The sequence below is a fragment of the Musca autumnalis genome, unplaced genomic scaffold, assembly GCF_047663935.1.
Source record: "Musca autumnalis isolate F117 unplaced genomic scaffold, ASM4766393v1 scaffold_3, whole genome shotgun sequence".
Lineage (NCBI taxonomy): Eukaryota > Metazoa > Arthropoda > Insecta > Diptera > Muscidae > Musca > Musca autumnalis.
Window position 1 is genome coordinate 155,695,063 of NW_027411866.1, and position 22,040 is coordinate 155,717,102.

Here is a 22,040-nt window from a genome sequence, read left to right on the forward strand (position 1 = left end):
TCCCGATTTTCAGTATTTTGAAGGTTGTGGTTACTTTTGTGTGCCTTCGTTCGGTTATTATTGAACGCAATACAATCAGGTTTTACATGTGAGGGTGCCCGATACTGCTCTAAACCCCTCCACAATTTCATATTCCAAATTCGTTGAGTGTTGCAAATAAAGAATTTTTGAAAACCATACATTTTTAACGGTCTTAAAACAGTAAAAGTCAAATCATTCACTGTGAATGACAAAGAATAACAATAACATAAAGAAATGAAGAAAACAATAATATAAACAAAAACAAAACACGAATGTCAGCACATAAGGCACCATCAAAATTGCCGACCGAGGACACGTCAGTTGAATTGTTGGCAAGCAGAAAAGGCACGATATTTTTCGTACCTGGATTCTAGAAACTTGAAAACAATTCAAAGGTAATAACAGAATCGCAGAAAAACTCCCCCAGAAAAACAAAAACTTAAAGTTTTATCTCAAAAATCACAAATTGTGTGCCGTGTAAGAAAATAAACAGAAATTGTGTGTAATAAAACCACCTCTCGCACAAACGACAAAATATTTCAAAAAAGAAGCATATTGAAGAAGAGAAGGAAGAGAAAGTTTTTTTGTCCCGGCAAGCAAAATAACCTAACATCTCAATGAAATAAAATTTGTGATTTGAAATCCGTTTTTGAATTAATGAATTAATTTTGTACTATAAAAATTACAGGAATCGGTGAAGTAGCTGTGTGTGTGACGAAAATACTATCTTCGAAAAACATGATGCAAAAAAAGACCACGTCATGTTGGTCGTCAATGGCTGTAATTGCCTGTCTCCTCTTTGTTGCCACCACTCAACTACGTGGCGTTCAAGCAGCTGCTGTGATGTCTGTTGATTTGGGTTCGGAATGGATGAAAGTGGGTATTGTCTCACCCGGTGTACCCATGGAAATCGCCCTGAATCGCGAATCGAAACGTAAGACTCCCGTCACCTTGTCATTCCGTAATGGTGTACGTTCATTTGGCGAAGATGCTGTTACCGATGGTATCAAAGACCCTGCATCGGCTTATAGTTATCTGTTGGATTTGTTGGGAAAACAAATTGATAACCCCATTGTCGATTTGTATAGGTGAGTAAGGTATAATATTAAGATGAATATGTTTTGGAAGGGAGTTATGTATTGTCAAGGGTATAGAATCTCGTTTTTATAGAGAGAAACAAGTAAAACTTGTATGTTAAACCAGGAAGAGATTTTTTCTCCATTCTAATGATTATTAAGACTAGTTTCGAATTGTTGAAAGCAAATATTTAATATTCAATATGATTTAAAATTTTCAGAACACATCACGTTATGATAAGTATGTGGCTATAGCCTTCGAAATATCTACAATAGGACTTTATAAGAAATTGCTGGTCAACACACCAACTCACATGGGAAATGTAGCTTTGATCTTGAAGATCTTGTTTCTACTTTTGTTGTTATCGTTACCTTTGGTTGGAATCTGGGCACCATCGTCAAAATTCTTGTGGAATATCAAAAAGGTAGAGGATAGTTGTTCAGACGATATCATAATAATTCAGGAAACTTTCTTTTTCACTATACATGTCTTCGACTTATATTTTAATCTCACAAAAGATCGATGTTCACGAAGGTTATTTTCAAATAGGATAATCCCACAGTCGTTGTTTTAATGTTTTATTAAAACAACTTTAATTTATTAGTGGGAAAAATTGGCGATATTTACCAAGGGCTAAGGCATTCTTGTTTTTCAATATGTTTCTCAGGCGGCTGGAGGCTGGAGGATAGTAACAGTTGATCCTATCAAAGTTTCTATATTCCTTTTTCAAAGATTCTAGAGCTAGGCTGACCTCCGTATCGTCAGTTTCTTGGCTGTACTTAACAACTGCGAAGCTACGTGTATAATTTTTATTTCTGATGAATTTATTTGCATTTTCGAGGAACAATGCATGAGTCTACAAATGAAATATTTTGACGAAGTTTAAACAACACAAAGCAAATGACGATACAAAAGTCAGCCCTAGTGATTTAAATGATCCACCCACTATTCCGTTGTGTTCGAAATTGGTTATATCGCATTTGGCTTCAGTAGCGTGATCACTGCTAGTGGGTCTATCGACAAGTTGATACTTATCTCGTGGCACACTCAGATTCTTCCGCTTTACCAATGTTATCGTTATGGCATTTACAGCATCATCTAACATAAACTGTGGTAGTAGCTACTCGACCGGAAAAGATCTTCCGCAAAGTTAACCCTTCTCATGCCCTCGGGCCCCTCATTTATGAAGTGCTCGCTTAAAATGACATGCGTGCTCATCGGCACAATTGCCGTGATGTTCTGTCGTCCTTCTTCCCAAGATGATGGTTTGCACCAGGTCATCAATCCTTGCGCTGTAAGAATTTAGACAACTTCATCATCCCGAGCGTACTTGAAACAAACCTGTTGTGGCAGCTGACCCTCCACAGCTGTGATAAATGAGGGATGAACTCCGTTGTTAGTTATTTATGGCGTCTGTGACTACATCTGTGTGAATGCTATTCAATCCTGCTTGATAGTCTTGCTGATATAGCGGATCTCTCTTGTAACGTTGGATCTCTCTTTCTAGATCATGAAGATCATTCCTAACATGTCTGGGTTGGGGGTCCTATCCACGATATGGTGATTTGGATGGCTCTCAAGGTTACACCCAAGCAAGAAAGTCAACGAGATTATACTATAGTGTTGTTGTACTGTACAAATAGTTGTCTCCTCATGTATATGGTCCACAGACGACTGTTGCAGTTCTCAGGTTGGCATTCTGATAGGTTCGAATACTGTTCTATTGGGTTGCAATTACGTTCGAAATATGGCGTTATATATGGTCAACGTCCCTTTATCTGCACCTAAAGTGCTGCCGGCTAGAAACTTGAGGACATTGGTCATATGAATATCTCAGCTTGTAGCAGACAGCTGTGACATGTTCGGATTGACGATCTTGGGATAGTTAGTGGTAGGTATTTTGCTACCATCGACCATGACTTCCAACTCAGTGCTCACCTCCGCGGCCCAGATTGGCCCTAGATTTAGTTGCGGATATTTGCCTATTCCTAGTGTGGAAAAAGGTGCTAATAACATCAGTGACCACCCATGTAATTGTCTCAAACTTGGCCGGAGAGAAGTTTGATCAGTGTTCTTAAACAGCGTTGAGTGCTTGAAAGTATCAAAGGCTTTTGATAAGTCGGGCATAGTTGTTGTCGTGTCGGAACTCATGCTGATGGTCGCCAACTGGATACCTTTTTCTGATTCTGGGAAGGAATAAAGTCTCAAGGGACGTTGCTACATGGGACAAAAGTGAAATCGGTCTGTACCTTTGCTTGAAGCGGGACCACCCTGCCTATTTTACAGACTTCAGGCACGATGGTGGGATATTCAACGACCTGTTCATCCAGCTGTTTAAGATTCCATCAGTGCCCAACGCTTTTTGATGATTTAGCGTTAATAATGGCATTTGCAACATCAAACATTGTAAATTGTGGTGGTTCTTACTCTGCACGAAGGGATATAATGCCACGCACGCACGACAAACTATCGATTGAAATAACTTGCACACCTCTTCGGATCAGTAAGCGTATCGTGACAGAGATGCTATCTTCCTTCTCTTCAGGTTTCGAGAGTGACTTAACCGTTGCACAGAATTCACTTATAACGGTTCCAGTGTTGCAACTCGTCAGATGACTTGCAAATTGCAGATGATTCAACCACGTGTTCTGCTTATGCTCCCCTACCAACCTGTTAACATCCAATGTCAACTCCCTGACTCTGGGGTAGCTGGGGTTGGCCCGACGATGCTCCTCACGCTCATTTGCCAATGCCGTCGCCTCTGCTGGGAAATTTAGTCTTACTCCGGGTATTCGACCAGTAAGATATATTTCGAGCGGCTACAACAGAGATGATTGCTCGAAACGTCCTATCCGGCTAACCAAACACCAAAAGGACATAATTGGTTGTTGTTGTTGTAACACAGATCCACTGGAGTTAGAGGGGTAGGTTTGGCGGGGCAGTTAAAAAGGTGTTCTGTGTCGTGCGGGCCCATGCCGCATACTGGGCATATGTCTTGCACGGCGCGATCGATTTCCGCCCAATAAGAATTTAGGCGACTGCAATATCCCGAGCGTAGTTGAGCCAAAACTACTCTGGTTTGTCGTGGCAGCTGACGCTCCTCAGCTGCGATAGATGGAGGATGTACTCCGAGTACTTTATTCACACTATAATTGCTTAAGGCCTTGGCAACTGCGTCCGTGTGAATGCTATTCAACCTGCTTGATATGCTTGTTGATCTAGGGGTTCTCTCCTGTATCGTTGGACCTCTCCCTCTAGAGCATAGATATCTTTCCTGATCTCCCTGAATGGGCCAGGCCTACCCACAAGATGGTGATTGGGATGGCTCACACGATAACATCCAAGCAGGTACTGCAACGAAAGCATCTCATTGTGTTGCTTTACAGTAAGAATTTTTGCCTACTCATGTAGATGGTCCACTGAAGATTTGAGGAGGCACCCTGTCGCTGTTCTCAGGGCGGCATTCTGGCAAGTTTGAATCTTTTTCCAGTTCGTGTCACACAATCTCGGGGACCAGACTGGAGCCGCATAGCTTACCACAGACCGACCTATCGAGTTATATGTGGCCAACAAAGTTTCTTTATCTGCACCCCAAGTGCTGCCGGCTTGAGGACCTTGTTCCTACTTTCCAACTTGTCGCAGATAGCTGTGGCGTGAGCGCACGACGTGAATGTAGTGTCGAATGTGACCCCTAAAGTTTTAGGGCAGTTTGCGGTCGGAATTCTGCTACCGTCGACCACGACATTCAACTCACTTCCAAAATGCGTTGTCCATGTGGTGAACATAGTGACTGTAGATTTTGTGGAGGAAATCTGCATATTCCTCGAATGAAAAAAGGTGGTAAGATCGGTTAAATAGTTGTTCAGTCTCTCACAGAAGTCATCAGGATAGGTACCCGACGCCATGATCGTGCAATCATCCGCATACGTCACTATCTCAATGCCGTCTGGAGGGGGTGGAATACAGGAGAGGTAGAGGTTAAACAGTTCCGGAGATATCATCCTACCTTGGGGAACTCCCTGTTTCACTCTACGGGGTTTGGACTTCTTATTCCTGAATTCCACGTACGACTGGCGTCCTCACATATAGTTGACTATCCAACGTTTCAAGCTTGGCCGGAGGGTTGTCTGCTCAATGTCCTCAAACAGCCTGACTGTATCAAAGGCTTTTGATAAGTCAAGCGCTACCATCACTGTTCTATCGCACGGCCGTCTCTGGTTGAGTCCTTTACAGATATATGTGGTAATGGCGTGCAGCGCTGTTGTCGTGCTGTGCTGCTTACGGAATCCATGCTGATGATCGGCAACTTGATAGCTATTTCTGATACTGGGGAGGACCAAGGCCTCAAGTGACTTTGCTACGGGCGACAAAAGCGAAATAGGTCTGTACGATTCACTTTTGCTGGCATCCTTGCCTGACTTCCGTAGTGGGACCACCCTGCCCATTTTCCAGACTTCGGGAACAACGAGGGTGGCTACCCAGCAAACCAAATGTCTGATGTCCGACACATCTGAACTATTTCTGAAGCAAAGACTTTGGTGAGATACTCGACTCCCGGCTCATCCAGCTGCTTCAACATTACCAAGGAGATTCCATCAGGGCCCAACGCTTTGGATGATTTAGCGTTTCTGATGGCATTGGCAACATCATCCATTGTAAATTGTGGTGGCTCATCCTCGGCAGGAAGAGATCTGATGCGACGTAATACTCTTCTCTTCGCCCTGTCAATCTCGGGATGCTCGACAAACTGTCGATTGAAATTACTTGCGCACCTCTTCGGGCCAGTCAATGTAACGTCGCCAAACGTGACTGAGGTCCTATCTTCGAGGGTTCGAGAGTGACTTAACCGTTGCCCACAATTCACCTATACCGGCTCCATGTTGCAGTTCTTCAGATGATTTAACCATTTGTTCCGTTTATGCTCTACGACCAGCCTGTTAACTTCCGGTGTCAGCTCCCTGACTCTGGGGTCATTGGGGTTGATACGACGAAGCTCATCAGGCTCATTTGCTAATCCCGTCGCCTCTGCTGGGAAATTTGGTCTTACTTCGGGTATTCGACCAGCAGGGATATGGCGAGCGGCTGCAGCAGTGATGATAATTGGTAGATCTATGTATATGCCGTAAGGTAGAATTTATACAGTTTCGGCGAAGCTCCAAAATATTTATTATATTTGATTATTTCTGATTCCACAAACATTTCGAACAAAGGTGGAGGGTATCTGAAGGCATTCGGCCTTTGCACTCGATATTATTTTACTGTGGATTTGTTTACGGAACCTATGCTAAACTATATTGGGAAAACTATTCTAATTAATGCGAGGAACATGGCCGTAAATCGGCGACCGAAAAAATTGATTTGTTCGTTTTACCTCTGGTGACATCTTTGTCGACTTCGGTAGCCGGATTTACTCTGTCTATTTAGTATGAAGATATCTGCAACATTATCTGTTCTTGAAAAATCTTAAAGAAGTTAACGATTTGTGTTCTGGTGTTACTTCAGAAAATATTCCGAATACAGAGTTTGTGATCAAAATAATCTTTAAACCCTTAGACTGCGGTATCTTGGTCATTGGTAATTTGTCTACGGTTTGTGGTCTTTTGTTCTCTATACAAAAATTTTTGAAAATGTAATATTTATGGTTCGAAAGTATTAGTATATAGTACATTTTTTTTAAAAAATGTACGAATTATTTGACCTCCATATAACGAATTTTCTCCATAACGTAGTAATTCATCGGTTACCAAATGCTAAGTTATAGATAAACTCGACTATACAAATATTCAAGATATAATGCATGTACATGGGATTGTATGGCTTAATAAAATCAATCCTTTTTATACCCTCAGCCTTTAGGCTAAAGAGGGTATTTACACTTTGATACGACCAAAAATGTGCCTCATCGAAATAATGGTTTTAGACCCCAAGTATGTTTGTACGATATCCGTTTCAGACAATTTTGAGTAGATCTAGCAATGTCCGTCCGTCTGTCTGGCAGGCTGGTGCGCACGATAACTCCCAAACGCACAGTGGATCCACCCATTGGCCAAAAATAAAGAAATGAATGTCAAAATTTTGGTACAACATCTGGCAACTCTGACAGCTATGACATGGACCTTTTTAAAAATATATTAATTTTTGTTTCATTCGAACGCGATCTTCTTAATAAAAGCTTCAAAATCGGAACATTTGACTAATATTTTTTGTTGTGAGTGCAACCTATATTTTAAGTGCAAATAAATATATTCAAAATATCGCGAAACTAATACGTATAGCAAAATATGATAGTGGATTTTGAAGGAGGAGGTAATAGCTTAATTTTCATTAAAAAATAGTTTTTTAGCGTGTTGTGGAATTCTAGTTAGCTGCATATTTTCTTAGTGTATTTGTAATGCCAATTCGATGATATATGTAAATTTGACCTAAAGTTTTAGTCATGATGCCCATCAGTGCCCACCTCGGGAATAATTTTCCAAAGTAGTTCATGGGCTTAAAATTATTCAGTATTAAAATCAGCTGCCATCTAGTGCCAGACTATAAATGGTGGGCCGCTGACTAAAGCTGCCCTAGAATAGGGTTTCTATGGAAATATTCGCGTATAACTTTGTTATCTGGCCTCGTACATTAACATAATTGGTATCAGTGGCATGATGATGAAATCTTCTTCCAAATTTGTCTTATGTTAGAGGTACGTGCCTTCCAGGAAGAACGCTATAAGATCTATGTTAAAAATTTTTACCAATTTTCAGAAAAAATTTTGATTTTTTTAATTCGCTGTATTTTTGGTTGTTTTGGAGATTGTTTTGTTTCCCCAAAGCCCATTTTTGCATCATAAGATAATCGGGACCTGTAGTCATGTCATTTTGTATTAACAGCATAAAACAATTATTACCGTATACCCCCTCCAGAGGGGAAATGGGGGAGAATGTTACGCTCGTGGTTTCTTAAAACACTCTTCGCAGCAGCAAAAACCTGTAACCGGCGCATTGGCTTGATTTTTACACTCTAAATATTTTTGGTCACTTTCTCCATACAAGTGGATCCACTGTGAAACGGATCAATCGATTCGGTTCAATTTTTGGGTATCGAATTATTTTGTCCAGATTCGATTTAAGTTCGAAGATGGCCCATATAGGTCCACTCCTTCAGGTACCTCCCCCACAAATGTTCAAAAATTGTCGCAAAACTTGTGCGCACGATAACTATTGTAGGGAATAACCGATTTGGTCCATACTTTGCACATCGTGTAATATCTACCAAACATAGATGAGGTTCGAATATGGACTCAATCGGTCCACTCCTTCGGGTACCTCCCACACAAAATTTCGGAAAAGTTCAGTTTAGGACCGAATCGCTTTGATTTTTGTTTACGCAAGTTGTATTCGATGTCCTCTATACGACGCTGTAAGCTTCATTAGGGGCAAGTCCATACTTCCTGAGAAAATAGCCTGAAAGTTACAAAAAACCCTATGACACCGTGTGTAATGGTGGAAGCGCAAGATAATTCTCGAACGGAAATGCCGATTCGGTCCAAAATTTGGCTTTCGTAATACGTTGTCCAAACTTAGTTCAAGTTCAAAGATGGATTATATCGGTCCACTCCTTCCGGTACCTCCCCCACAAAAGTTCACAAATATTCGGAAAAATTGTGCGCACGATAATTCTTGATGGGAGTGACCAATTTGGTCCATACTTTACACATTCTCATAATATCTACCAGATATAGATCAGGTTCGAATATGGACTATTTTTGTCCACTCCACACAAAATTTTGGATACCTCCCACATAAAATTTTGGATAAGTTCACTTTAAGACATGCTATTGAATCACTTTGATTTTTGTTGAAGCAATTTACATTCGCTGCCTCAATTACGATGGTAAAATTTGTTTCAGGGGCAAGTCCATACTTTTTGAGAAAACAGCCCGAAGGGTGTAAAAGCACCCTATGGCACCCCCATGGTGTATGTCGGTCCATTCCTTTAAGTACCTTTTCCGCAAATTTTTGAACTTTAATCCTAATCAACATTTTTGTCGGTTTATACTACCAAAATTTTGAAACCCCCTAAATACATAAGTTTTTTGTGAAAAAAGTGTTTCAATTTGCACAGGCTGAGGGTATATCTCTGTCGGCAAAGCCGACTGATACTTTTTTACTTGTTCCTCTCTCGTAACAATTGTTTAACCTTTACTTTTCTTTGTTGTTTGCAGAAAACGTTTCCCTTACTACAACATTGTTGCCGATCCTGAACGCAATACTGTTATCTTCAAAAAAAGTGATACCGAAGAATTCTCTGTCGAAGAATTGATTGCCCAAATTCTAGTTAAGGCTAAAGAATTTGCCCAAGAAGCCACAAATCAACCCATAACTGAATGTGTCATTACTGTACCAGGATATTTTGGTCAAGCTGAACGTGAGGCTCTCTTGACGTCTGCCCAATTGGCCAATTTGAAGGTGTTGCAACTGATCAACGATTATACTGCCGTAGCTCTCAATTATGGTGTTTTCCATCCATCGGGTATCAACGAAACTGCCCAATATTATGTATTCTATGATATGGGAGCCAGTCACACCTCAAGTGCGGTGGTAAGCTATCAATTGGTCAAAGATAAGCACACGAAAGAAACCCATCCAGTTGTTCAGGTGTTGGGTGTCGGCTATGATCGTACCTTGGGTGGTTTGGAAATTCAATTAAGATTACGTGACTATTTGGCTGCTGAATTTAATGCCATGAAGAAAACTACCACCGATGTTACCAAGTCGCCCAAAGCTTTGGCGAAATTGTTCAAGGAAGCTGGCCGTTTGAAGAATGTTTTGTCAGCCAATAATGACCACTATGCCCAAATTGAAAATCTAATAGAAGATCAAGACTTCAAGTTGCAAGTTACACGCGAGAAATTGGAAGAAATCTGCTCTGATATGTGGCCTAGAGTAATTAAGCCCTTGGAACAGGCTTTATCTACATCTGGTTTAAGTTTAGATGTTATTTCCCAAGTGATAGTGTTTGGAGGTGGCACCCGTGTACCAAAAGTCCAGGAAACATTGAAACAATACATTAAACAAGAATTGGGCAAGAGTTTGAATGCCGATGAAGCTGCTGCTATTGGTGCTGTATACAAGGCTGCAGATTTGGCTACTGGTTTCAAGGTAAAAAAATTCATTGTCAAAGATGCTGTACTCTATCCAATTCAAGTTACCTTTGAGCGTGATCCTGGAGAGGGTGCCGAAGTTAGACAAGTTAAGCGCGTTTTGTTTGGCCTCATGAATTCTTATCCCCAAAAAAAGGTCATAACCTTTAACAAACACACCGAAGACTTTGATTTCTATGTTCATTATGGAGAATTGAATCATTTGAGTGCTGAGGAACAATCCTATGTGGGCAGCTTGAAGATTTCTCGTGTTGAGTTGCAAAAAATCAAGGAATTGCTTGAGAAAACCAAAAACGAATCTGTTGATACCAAGGGTATTAAGGCCTTCTTCACATTGGATGATTCCGGTTTGTTCCGTTGCACCGGAGTAGAATATGTCTATGAAAAACAAAAGGTGGAAACTGAAGAAGATGATGAAGGTACCTTGGCTAAATTGGGTAGTACAATTAGTAAGCTGTTCTCCAAAGATAAGGAGGGAGACAAGAAGGAAGAAACCGCCCAAGAAGGCAGTGGAAATGCCAATGAAGGTGAAGAAGCAGCTAGTGCCAAGGATGATAAGAACAAAGATGCTGAAAAGAACGAAACCAAGACTGGCGAAACTGAGACACCCAAAAAGAATGAGACCATTAAAATTGTAACTGTCAAGGAACCAGTTACCCATAGCTTAACTGTAGAATTTACCCAACCCTTAAGTGGTAAGTCTTATGAAAAAGCTGCCGAAAAACTCCACTCCATCAACAAGGCTGAAAATCTCAGAAACCAATTAGAATCATCCTTCAATGCCTTGGAGTCTCACATTATTGATATACAACAAAAGTTGGAAGAAGATGAATATGCCTCATGTGCCACCAAAGAAGAAAAGGAAAAGATTTTGGCTGAGTGCTCCGCTGCTTCAGACTGGCTTTACGAAGACATTGAAAATCCCACACCTGAAATGTATGAAAATAAACTTAAGGCTTTGAAAAAGTTGACGGATGTCTTCATGGGTCGCCATTGGGAACATGAGGAACGCCCCGAAGCTCTTAAAGCTTTGTCAAAAATGATAGAGGGTGCTGAAGGTTTCCTCAATAGTGCCAAAAATTTGACCAAGGAGACAAATCCCGAGAAGGATGTTTTCACCCAAGTTGAAATTGAAACACTCTCCAAAGTTATTGGCGACACAATTGAATGGCAAAAGACCGAAGTAAAGGCCCAAGATAAGTTGAAACGTTATGAAAATGTGCGCCTTACCGTAAAGGATATTACCAACAAAATGTCCACCTTGGATCGTGAAGTTAAATATTTGGTAACCAAAATTAATTTATGGAAACCTAAGGCAAAACCAAGCAAGAAGGATAAAAAGAAGGACAAGAAAGATGATGAAAAGAAATCTGAAGAAGAAGACAAAGAAGAAGGAAGCAGCAGTGGTGATGATGCCAATGAAACGGAAAAAGTCACTGAACAAACAGAGGACTCCAACAAAGAGGAACAAGTAGAAATCCCCGTAACAGAAAAGAAATCCGAAGGAGAAGAAAAAACAGGCGATAAGGAAGAAGTTCCCGTAGTAGCAACACCCACAGAAGATCACACTCCACGATCAGATCTTTAAATAGGAAAAACGAATTTTAATAACAAACAAATAATTAATTAAACAATTGAAAGACTGTGGTATTTAAAAACTTACATACATATATTAAACAAAAACAATTTAGGCTTATTTCAAGAAGTACGGATAGTAATGCGATTGCAGAAATAAATGAAATTACTATTCGAATCTCTTGGAAGTAAGTAAAGAGGCCAATTACTGCAAAACAAAGACATTTAGACCAAATGATTAGAAGATGAAACAAAGGCTACTATGATGGAATTTATAAAAAAAATTGTTATAAATTTTTATATTATGTTTCTGGCAAACAATTATTAACTTCATACATCATTTGGTATTTATCTAAGCAACAAAACTACTTGTTCTCTTCGCTATTTAACCTCTTCAAGCGCAAAACAACGGCAACAAACAAAGGTATTAAGGAAGTGGTAACCAATATTTTGTGTCTTATGATTTAAGTTCTTACTTTTGTAATTAAAACAAATCTAAACATTGATCTTTTGTATTTGGAATGAAACTCACCAACAATTACAAAAAGAATAAAAAACCATTCCGTCATCACAGAACTTTTCGCACTCTATCACTAACACTCTTATTTTACACGTTCAATTGGAGGTCTTTAAACACTTTTGAATAAATAATTCCAATCCATGTAATGATAATTCGTATAGAACAGTTTGTATATTTTGAAGTCCAAAGCCCTTTTTATGCCCTTAAAGTCTTTTGATCAAATGGACCTCCATTCAAAAATACCCCCTCCATCGTTTTTCATCTATCCTTAACAAGTTGTAATAAAGTAATTTAACATTTATTTAGACAGATTTCTTTTCTATTTATTATAAGTTAATTGATTAGTTAAAACAAAAATACACATAAATTAATAGAAAACAAAAAACACAAATAAATATCAGTACATTAGACAAAAACAAATATAAGTGTCTTTTTCTTTTTTCTTCAGAAATGTTTTTAATTGAAACCAGTAAGGAAAGGATCAATGTCGGGCGGGGCCGACTGCATAATACCCTACACCACTGTGAATATGTAAAATATATATGGGAGCTAAATCCAAATCAGAACAGATTTCGATATAATTTTTCACATTTATTTGTAGACCAATAGTTCAAATTTCATCAAAATGGGACATATATAGCGTGTTTCGTGCATCAAATACCTCAAATCTGCTTAAAATATATATGAGAGCTATATCCAAATCTGAACCGATTTCGATATAATTTGGCACACTTATTTCTAGGCCAAATCCCGGCAAACATTCCAAATTTTATTGAAATCGGTCTTATATTAAGGGTGTCGTGCATCAAATACCTAAAATCGGCCGAGAATATATATGGGAGCTATATCCAAATTTGAACCGATTTCTATATAATACGGCACACTTATTTCTAGACTAAATACCATCGCACATTCCAAATTTAATTGAAATCGGTCATACATAGCGTGTTTCGTGCACCAAATGCCTTAAATCGGGCGAAAATATATATGGGGGCTATATCCAAATATGAACCGATTTCTATATAATTTGGCACACTTATTTCTAGACTAAATTCCGTCGCACATTCCAAATTTCATTGAAATCGGACATATATAGCGCGTTTTGTGCATCAAATACCTAAAATCGGCCGAGAATATATATAGGAGCTATAGCCAAATTTGAACCGTTTTCTATATCATTTGGCACACTTATTTCTAGACTAAATACCGTTGCACATTCTAAATTTAATTGAAATCGGACATATATAGCGTGTTTCGTGCACCAAATTCCTTAAATCGGGCGAAAATATATGGGGGCTATATCCAAATCTGAACCGATTTCTATATAATTTGGCACACTTATTTCTAGACTAAATTCCGTCGCACATTCCAAATTTCATTAAAATCGGACATATGTATATAGCGTGTTTCGTGCACCAAATGCCTTAAATCGGGCGAAGATATATATGGGGGCTATAGCCAAATCTGAACCGATTTTTACCAAAATAGCGTTCGTCCTTTGGCCAAAAAGGCTATCTTCCCCAATTTTCATGCGAATCGGATAATAAATGCGACCTGTACTTTGTTTACAAAAATACATGGACAGACGGACAGACAGACGGACATGCGTAAATCGATTCAGAAAGTGATTCTATTGCTCTGTTCCAGAACCTGCAAGAAGCTACTACTTTTTACTACGATAACATTTTTTCCTTTATGTTATCGAAAAAAATAGTAAAAATTAGTAGATTCTTGCAGTACTGGAACAGACCATATGTATATCCCTAAAAGGAACTATGGGTCTATCTCGTTTCCTTTTGCATGTTACAAAGTAATGCACAATGCGTAGGGTATAAAAAGAAAAGGGCAACCCAGTCCGAAATTTGCTCGGCCTTCTTTATTCTTTTATTTTAGCTCTGTTCCTGAACTAAAAAGTTTTTAAAATTTTTACCACTTTTATATGCTGTTTATATTAGACTATGTTTACATTTACGAAATCCACTCGATTTCATCTGTCAATTCCTTTGTGTATACGTCAAATGAAAACTCATCTGAAATCGATTGGATTTCATTTGACGTTTGAGCAATGGAATTGGCAGTTGAAATCGAGTGGATTTCGTAAATGTAAACATAGTATTAGAGCTTTTTGCAGGGTTAACCTTCTTTATAAGGATTTGTTTGAAATATAAGCAATGGAATTGACACTTAAAACCCAATCGGTTCTTTAAATCCGGTTATATATAAACGGGGTATTACACATTTTGCGTTCCCGTACACAAAATTTATATGAAAATCCTTTACGACTTTTACAATTTTTACCACTTTATAAAGTACGCGAACAGGCCATTTTATTATGTCAGAAATGAAGTAGGAAAGCAAGGCAACCACCAGGCGAGGTAGCTTATGTCCCCAGGCCTTTAGTCCTCCCCGGCGTCAGAAATAGCTGTCCAGTTGCTGAGCATAAGCATAGGTTTCGCAAGCAGCATGCCATCTCTAAACATATTTGTCGAGTACTCAACCAGAACAAACGGTCGATAGCAGTGTTGGCGACGCTCGACTTATCAAAAGCCTTTGATACTATCAAGCATTCCACGCTGTTTGAGGACATTGAGCAGACAACCCTCCGGCCAAGTCTAAAACGTTATATGTACCTATAAGCAATTACAGTGACTGTCACTGAAAATGATGCAACTTGAAATAAAAAATGTAAACGTCGATAACTTTTTTTGTAAGCTGAAAAGTTGTCTTTAGTATACCCAAAGTGACAATATACATATGAAAAAGCATGTGATGTGATATGGCCATAAATAAACTGACGCTTTCAAACCCTTTTTTGTCCCGGTCCACAATAGAGTGATTTCCGTCACATCCTTTCTGAATGCCCGTCTCTGCATCAAGAACACAACCTAATACTACACAACAAAGGAATGGATATTCTTATAACTCCTACAGTTGAAAATGTTAATGCAGTTTTTGAATTTATATCATATTGTAAAATACACATTTAATATGTACTATAATCATTATACCAAAAATACTCTGTAATTAAATTTGGATAGCTGATGGCCTAAGTTGCTAATGCTATTCTCCCAATTTATCTTATATTTATATAAGGTAAATTATATAAATAAATAAATAAATAAATTTTCCCAGCAAAAATTTGCAAGTTCTCAGTCACAAAACTCTCCCAAAAAATCTCTCCAAACTCGCTCTCTTTTGCTGGATAATTTTGTTATCGAACTGCATTCAGCAAAAATTTGTACGAATTTGTACAAATTATTGGGTTATCGTACACACCTAAAGGCCTGCGTACATAAGCTGCTTTGCCTGATTGCCTTGCTTTGCTGCTTCAATAAAAAAATAAAAGAACAAAGAAGGCCGACCCAATTTCCAACTGATGGCAACCCAGTTCGAAATTTCGTCTTTATTCTATTATTTTTATTACGTCAGAAATGAAGCAGGTAAGCAAGGCAATCAGGCAAAGCAGCTTATGTACGCAGGCCTTAATGTCACATGTAATTTCAGTTGTAATTCGAAACATTTCACTTGTAAATTGAGAATTCCAATTGAATTTCGAATTATTTCATTTGTAATTTGAGAATTTCATTTGTAATTTGAATTTTTTCATTTGTAATTCATTTCATTTCATTTCATTTATTTCATACATAGTAATGCATAAGCTAAACATAGCCAACATAATTTACATTACAATATACTTAACCATTTAAATAGCAACTACTATAACAATATTAAATTCGTAATACAAAATTAATTATAAACCTAAAAACAATGCAAAAGGCATAAATAGTGGTTCCCCAAATGCATAAGTAATATCAGAATGATTATTACAACGTAATAAAAAATTCAATGAATTTTATCTTATATGAATTTTATCTTATATTATAAGAACTACTCTGGTAACACTGTTAATCAAACAGCAAATTAAATTCGATTAAGGGCAAATTCAGCATATTTTCTTGCAAATATATGGACAGGAATTGCGAAAGTACGTAATAGCACGGGAAGTTGGTTCCATATCCGTGCTACCCTTACAATGAACGACCGCTCGAAAATCATGGAAGAAAAGTGAGGAAATATAAGTTGTTTTTGGCGATTTGAACGTGAAAAAATGAACTTGATGCGCAACAACTCAGGGCAATTAGTGTGGACTATAGAATAAAACATTTTCAATAAACGTTGTTCAACGTATGTGTTAAAGGGAACTCCCAAAAAATGCAGTGAGTAGCTGGAGACATGATCATAACGCTTTAACTTAAAAACAAAACGCAAAATCATGTTATACAACCTCTCAATCTTTCTTAGATTGTCCTGGCAAGTGCCAGAAACTATCTCAATACAATATGACACACGAGACATGAGCAAAGCAAATGCAAGACGTTTCCGAATAAATTGCGGCAAATACAAATTGCTACAGTACAACTTGCGCAAGGTGGATACTACACCAGAATAAAGAAATTGAATATGGTTGGAAAAGTTAAGTCTATCATCAAGAATACAGCCTAAACACGTCATTTTATCCACAAGTTCTATATTAGATCCGTTCATGCATATGTAAATATCTGGAGATGCACTTCTCATAGGCTTAAATAGCATAGATTTCGATTTTCCTACATTAACTGTGAAATTATTCGAGGCCAGCCAACGGCTTATAGACTCTAATGTTATAGACTCGAATAATTTCATTTGTAATTCGATTTTTTCCATTTGTAATTTAAATTTTTTCATTTGAAATTCCAAATGCAAAACTTCGATTTACAAATGAAAAAGTTCAAATTACAGTCTTGTGCCAGACTATGAAAATTTTCATGAAAATGTTTTGAGTTTATGGGTAAGAAGGGAGAAAGGGAGCTTCTTCACCTCCGCTCTCTCCTAAAAGCTAAAATATTTTCATGTGTTATTTTCAGTGTCTGGCACAAGAGACAGATGAAATAATTCAAATTTCAAATGGAATTCTCAAATTACAAATGAAATAATTCGAAATTCAATTGGAATTCTCAAATTACAAGTGAAATGTTTCGAATTTCAAATGAAATAATGAAATTACAACTGAAATTCTTCGAATTACATGTGAAAATGGTGTAGTTGTCAAAATGCATTATTGTGAATAAAATCACATACAAAAGGTAAGCAAGCAATTCACAGTAATGCGTTATTGTGAACAAATTTGACGATGGGTATGGTAAATGGCATAATTATTGTTATTGATGTATCATCTTCTTATTCCACCATGATATAGGGCAAGCCTGGGGCTCAATTCTGTTTGTCCCAATTTACATTGGGCGAGTTTACTTGCGGCAATTGTCAGTTTGTAGGTGAGAGAGGGTGCTGAGAGTCAAAGGGTTACCATATGCCTCACCTCTCTCTCCTACAAAATGACAATTGCCGCAAGTAAACTCGCCCAATGTAAATTGGGACTTTCTATGAAAATGTGAAATGAAAACTTTTGTAAAGGAGAAAACTGTCAAATGAAAAAATTTAAAAGAAATATTTTTCATTTCAATTTTTCATAGAACAAGAATCCAGCCCCTGGTTGCTGGAAAATAACTTCAAAGTCTTATGCCAGACTATGAACATTTTCATGTACGTGAAAATGAGTTTATAGGCAAGAGGTGTGAAACTCTGTACACAAGGTTCTGTAATCTGAAATTATTCTTTGTATTTAAATTCGTAACTCTCAAATCAATGCAAAGCAATGAAAGTAACAAAATGTTCATATGGACGTCAATGAAAATTTGGAGAAAAATTGTCAAAACGTTTTCAATGAAAATTTTCATAGTCTGGCATAAGACATAAACTAGAAATTTTTAGCCAAATTGCCTACAAAGGGACACTAAGTCCCAATTTACATTAGGGCAGTTTCCTTGCGGCAATTGTCAGTTTGTTGGTGAGAGAGGGTGTTGAGAGGCAAAGGGTTACCATATGCCTCACCTCTCTCTCCATAAAACTGACAATTGCCGCAAGGAAACTCGCCTAATGTAAATTGGGACTAATTACGATCATGCCAATATTATGCTAAGTTTACATTTACGAAATCCACTCGATTTCAACAGTCAAATCCATAGGTTAAACGTCAAATCAAATCCAGATGAGATTTCATTACGTCAGCAACATCATTCTTTCTGTCGGAATCAATAAAAAACTACTGAAAATGATAAGAAACGAATTAATAAAATGACATAAAAAGCGAAAATTTTGAAAATTATTAATCGATTATTATGGTGCATCATTTTTAATGCTCTTTCTAAAAGTGTCCATTTTTAGTTTTCCGGTAAAATATTAACTGGGGTACACAGGATCAGTTTTGACTGTCAGTTTTGCTCAAAAAATCGGTTGCTTGCCATTGTGGCCGTTCACTTTTGTCAGTCATCAGGCAACCACAAAATATTTTGTGGTTGCTGGACTGTTTGACATTTATCGATATTTCCGAAAAATCGACAGTCAAAACTGATCGTGTGTTCCCCGCTTTAGTGTAACGGTACTGTAAACGGGATATTTTTGTATGCCATCTTAAGCGGGGTACACACGATCAGTTTTGACTGTCGATTTTTCGGAAATGTTTCGATAAATGTCAAACTGTCCAGCAACCACAAAATATTTTGTGGATGCCTGATGACTGACAAAAATGAAAAAAGTTTTGAATGACAGCTTTGTTGTTGCTTGCTAGTGTGGCCGTTCATTTTTGTCATTCATAATAGCTTCGTTCCATAACTAAAAAGTTTTTACACATTTAACACATTTTGAACGAAATGCGTTCCCATACACCAAAAAAGTTGCAAAATGTTCACTTCTCTTTGAACAAAAATGGCGCTGAATAGCTTTCTCTTTAGAAACTTTTTACACGACAAATTTGGGTGAGCAAAAATGTGCAACATGTTTGCCGGCTTCTGATTGGTTGATTCGCCGACATTGACATTTGTTCCAGTTTTTTTGACGTTTCTTCCATTTTTCCGTTCCCGTACATTTTGGAAAAATGTGTATGTGGAACTCATTTTCGACAGTTTGATCTTTTGACACTTTTATCATTAAAAAAAAGTACGGGAACGAAGCTCATGCAACCGCAAAATGTTTTGTGGTTGCTGGACGGTTTGATAGTTATCGATAATTGCGAAATATGGACATTCAAAACTGACAATGTGTACCCAGCTAACTAGGCGTTTACACACAGACAGTATTGGCAAGACAATAGCAAAGTTACAAACCATTTTCACCAATACATTCACACTTTTCTCTATTCATATTTAAAAATTTGTAAATGTATTTGTGAAAAAGGTTTGCATTTTTGCTATTGTCTTGCCAATACTGGCATTTGTAAACGCAGGGTTAAGGCCACACTGGCAAGCAACCGATTTTATGAGCAAAACTGACCGTGTGTACCCCACTTTAAAGACAACTTTTCAGCCTACAAACCATGGCACAATTACCCAGGTAGTGGCATCGTAAAATTTTGAATATGTTATGTCAAAACTTTCTTTATGTTGTTGCGGAAATTACAAAAAAAAAAATTTTTTATATTTTTTATATTCGATCAGCTGGTGTGATACCACTACCTGGTAGTTCTGCCATGCTACAAACGTTCTGTTCCAGTACTGCAAAATTCTACTAATGGGTACTTTACACGATATGTTTTTTAAATATGAGATGTCACTTTGCATATACAATTTGTATGGGAGAAGTGACAACTCATATGTAAAAAACATACCGTGTAAAGTACCCATAAGTCTGTGTTTAGACACACAAATTTCTCGGGAAAGTAATTTTTTGGGAGAGAGCGGAGAGGAAAGAGCTCCTCAATACTCTTTCCTTCCCCCTATTGCAAAAAAACTGAATTTACTTTCCCGAGAAATTTGTGTGTCTAAACACGGACTAATTTTTACTATTTTTCCGATTTTTGAACGTACACGCAACACGCAGAGCTATAGGCTTGGCCCTCATAAAGGAAAAAAATGTTATCGTAGTAAAAAATAGTAGCTTCTTGAAGGTTCTGAAACTGAACAAAAATTGTTTTTTGAATTGTAAAATGAGGTTTCTTATTAAACCATGACTGACGAATGACGAAAATAAACGGCCACACTGACAAGCAACCGGTTATTTGAGCAGAGCTGTCTGTCAAAACTGATCGTGTGTACCACGCTTTAATTAGATTTTAGATAATCGTTTATCGATGACAACATCTGATTGGATCATGTGAACCACCCAACTACATCAAACTTGCGAAAATACAAATGGTTGGCAATGTTACACTATTGTATAGTCATCGCCGTTGAGTACCATAGATTCGGCTTCATATTCTGTCACTTTCCTTTATTATCGCAGCATCGGATTTTATTAAATTACAAAAAAGCTAAGAAATAATAATAAAATTTAGGTAAAAAGTTAAGAAAATCATAAAATAATTATAGTGCACGCGAAATTGTTAACATCTAAATGAAAATATTTGCAATAGGATTACAATTTTTGGTGAAATACTGTCGAACTTTTTGCAAATAAAAAACTTTTCTATTGGCAAAAAACTTGTTCGCCACTCAGACTGTGGCTGCAGATTTCTTTGTTTGTGTGCGTGTACGAACGTCGGTTTCGTTGATTTCTTGGTACTTTTATTGTTGTTGATGGTGGAGTACATGGATGTTATTTTTGTTGTTTTTGCTGTGTCGTATTCGTTATCGTCATTCGTTGTTATAGTGTGATTTTGTTGTTGTTATTTCTTTTGGTAGACGCATTGCGATTTTTATTATTTCATAAAATATTTTTACCGTAGAAAATCGGAAAAGTAAATCCCCATTTCGTGGTTGGCAATACTTTTTTCCCCCTATTCTATCCCCAACTAAAGTGTTGCAAAAAAACTAAATACAACAAATTCAAGCTTAATAAATTTTAACGAAGTACAATTTATTTGACGACGTGACGCAGGTAGCGTACCTCTTCCTCATTGCCCTCTCAGTTTCTTTAACGGGAAGATCGATTGCAAAGGAAGACGACATACAAATTTCCATCGAATGTGACGAGGGCGACCCAAAAAGTAAAGTTTATGGTTGATGAGGGTGTGTTTGTGTGCTGCTGTGGCGTGTCCAAATAACGACTCACCTTTTCTTCTTTGAGCAAAACCCGATAAGACTGCAGTGCAAAAAGCCAACTAAGCTTTTGTTGGCAATCTGTTTTGTGTGACAATTTAAACAATAACAAGTTAAAGTCTCCATGTTGTTGTATTCACTTTAGTGCAAAAAGACAAGGAATCATTTTGGATACACGCAGCAGCTGCGCAACGCAGCTTCAAAACCAGAGACATCATTATCGTCAACTAACTTCATCATCATCCATCCCCACCACGCAACAACAAAATGACAAGACCTACGCGTTTAACAGTAAATCGCAATACACAGACATGATTGAACAGAGAAAAGAAAAACAATAACAACAAATCAACTTAAGAAAACAAAGTGCAAATGAAAACCAAACTCTCGACCGACTCGACAACGTTCAAAGTAAACCAAGTCACAACAAAAAAATATTGCCCGCAACAAAGAACAATTTCGTAAAAAAGAAAATAAAAAGAAGTGAAATGATGGAACATGGAACTTTGTAGCGCGCCTTTGTGTGTGACAAAGTTATAATAATGGAATATGAAGACAAAAAATTGTAAAGAAAGCTAAAAAATAGTCCATGAATTTTGTTATCCCACTACCTAACGTAATCTAAACGATG

General features: G+C 37.7%; 2 protein-coding genes across 16 annotated transcripts in view; both read left to right on the forward strand.

Moving 5' to 3' along the window:
• The first annotated feature begins 145 nt into the window (after window positions 1–145).
• Grp170 (hypoxia up-regulated Grp170 co-chaperone protein) lies at window positions 146–12,761 on the forward strand. Its single transcript, XM_073975051.1, has 3 exons — window positions 146–416; window positions 710–1,109; window positions 9,308–12,761. The coding sequence occupies exons 2-3, from the start codon at window positions 760–762 to the stop codon at window positions 11,832–11,834; spliced, it is 2,877 nt and encodes a 958-aa protein (XP_073831152.1). The 5' UTR covers window positions 146–416; window positions 710–759; the 3' UTR covers window positions 11,835–12,761.
• A 7,804-nt stretch (window positions 12,762–20,565) lies between these two features.
• The window catches only part of LOC141397988 (ubiquitin-conjugating enzyme E2 Q2), a 33,122-nt gene continuing 31,647 nt past the window's right edge, over window positions 20,566–22,040 (forward strand). For 2 of the 15 annotated variants that reach the window (XM_073975052.1, XM_073975060.1), the window contains exon 1: window positions 20,566–20,706. The gene's annotated coding sequence lies outside the window, so the exon portion shown is untranslated. Of the gene's footprint in view, window positions 20,707–20,817; window positions 21,358–21,413; window positions 21,975–22,040 lie in introns of those variants that run through there. The other 13 variants (XR_012411579.1, XR_012411581.1, XR_012411580.1 and 10 more) reach the window with 11 other exon arrangements.

Excerpts from the sequence above, each read along its gene's own strand:
- Grp170 (XM_073975051.1), top strand. The coding sequence starts at position 760 with ATGATGCAAAAAAAGACCACGTCATGTTGGTCGTCAATGGCTGTAATT. Across the intron at positions 1,110-9,307 it reads CCCATTGTCGATTTGTATAG|AAAACGTTTCCCTTACTACA; the intron begins GTGAGTAAGGTA and ends TGTTGTTTGCAG.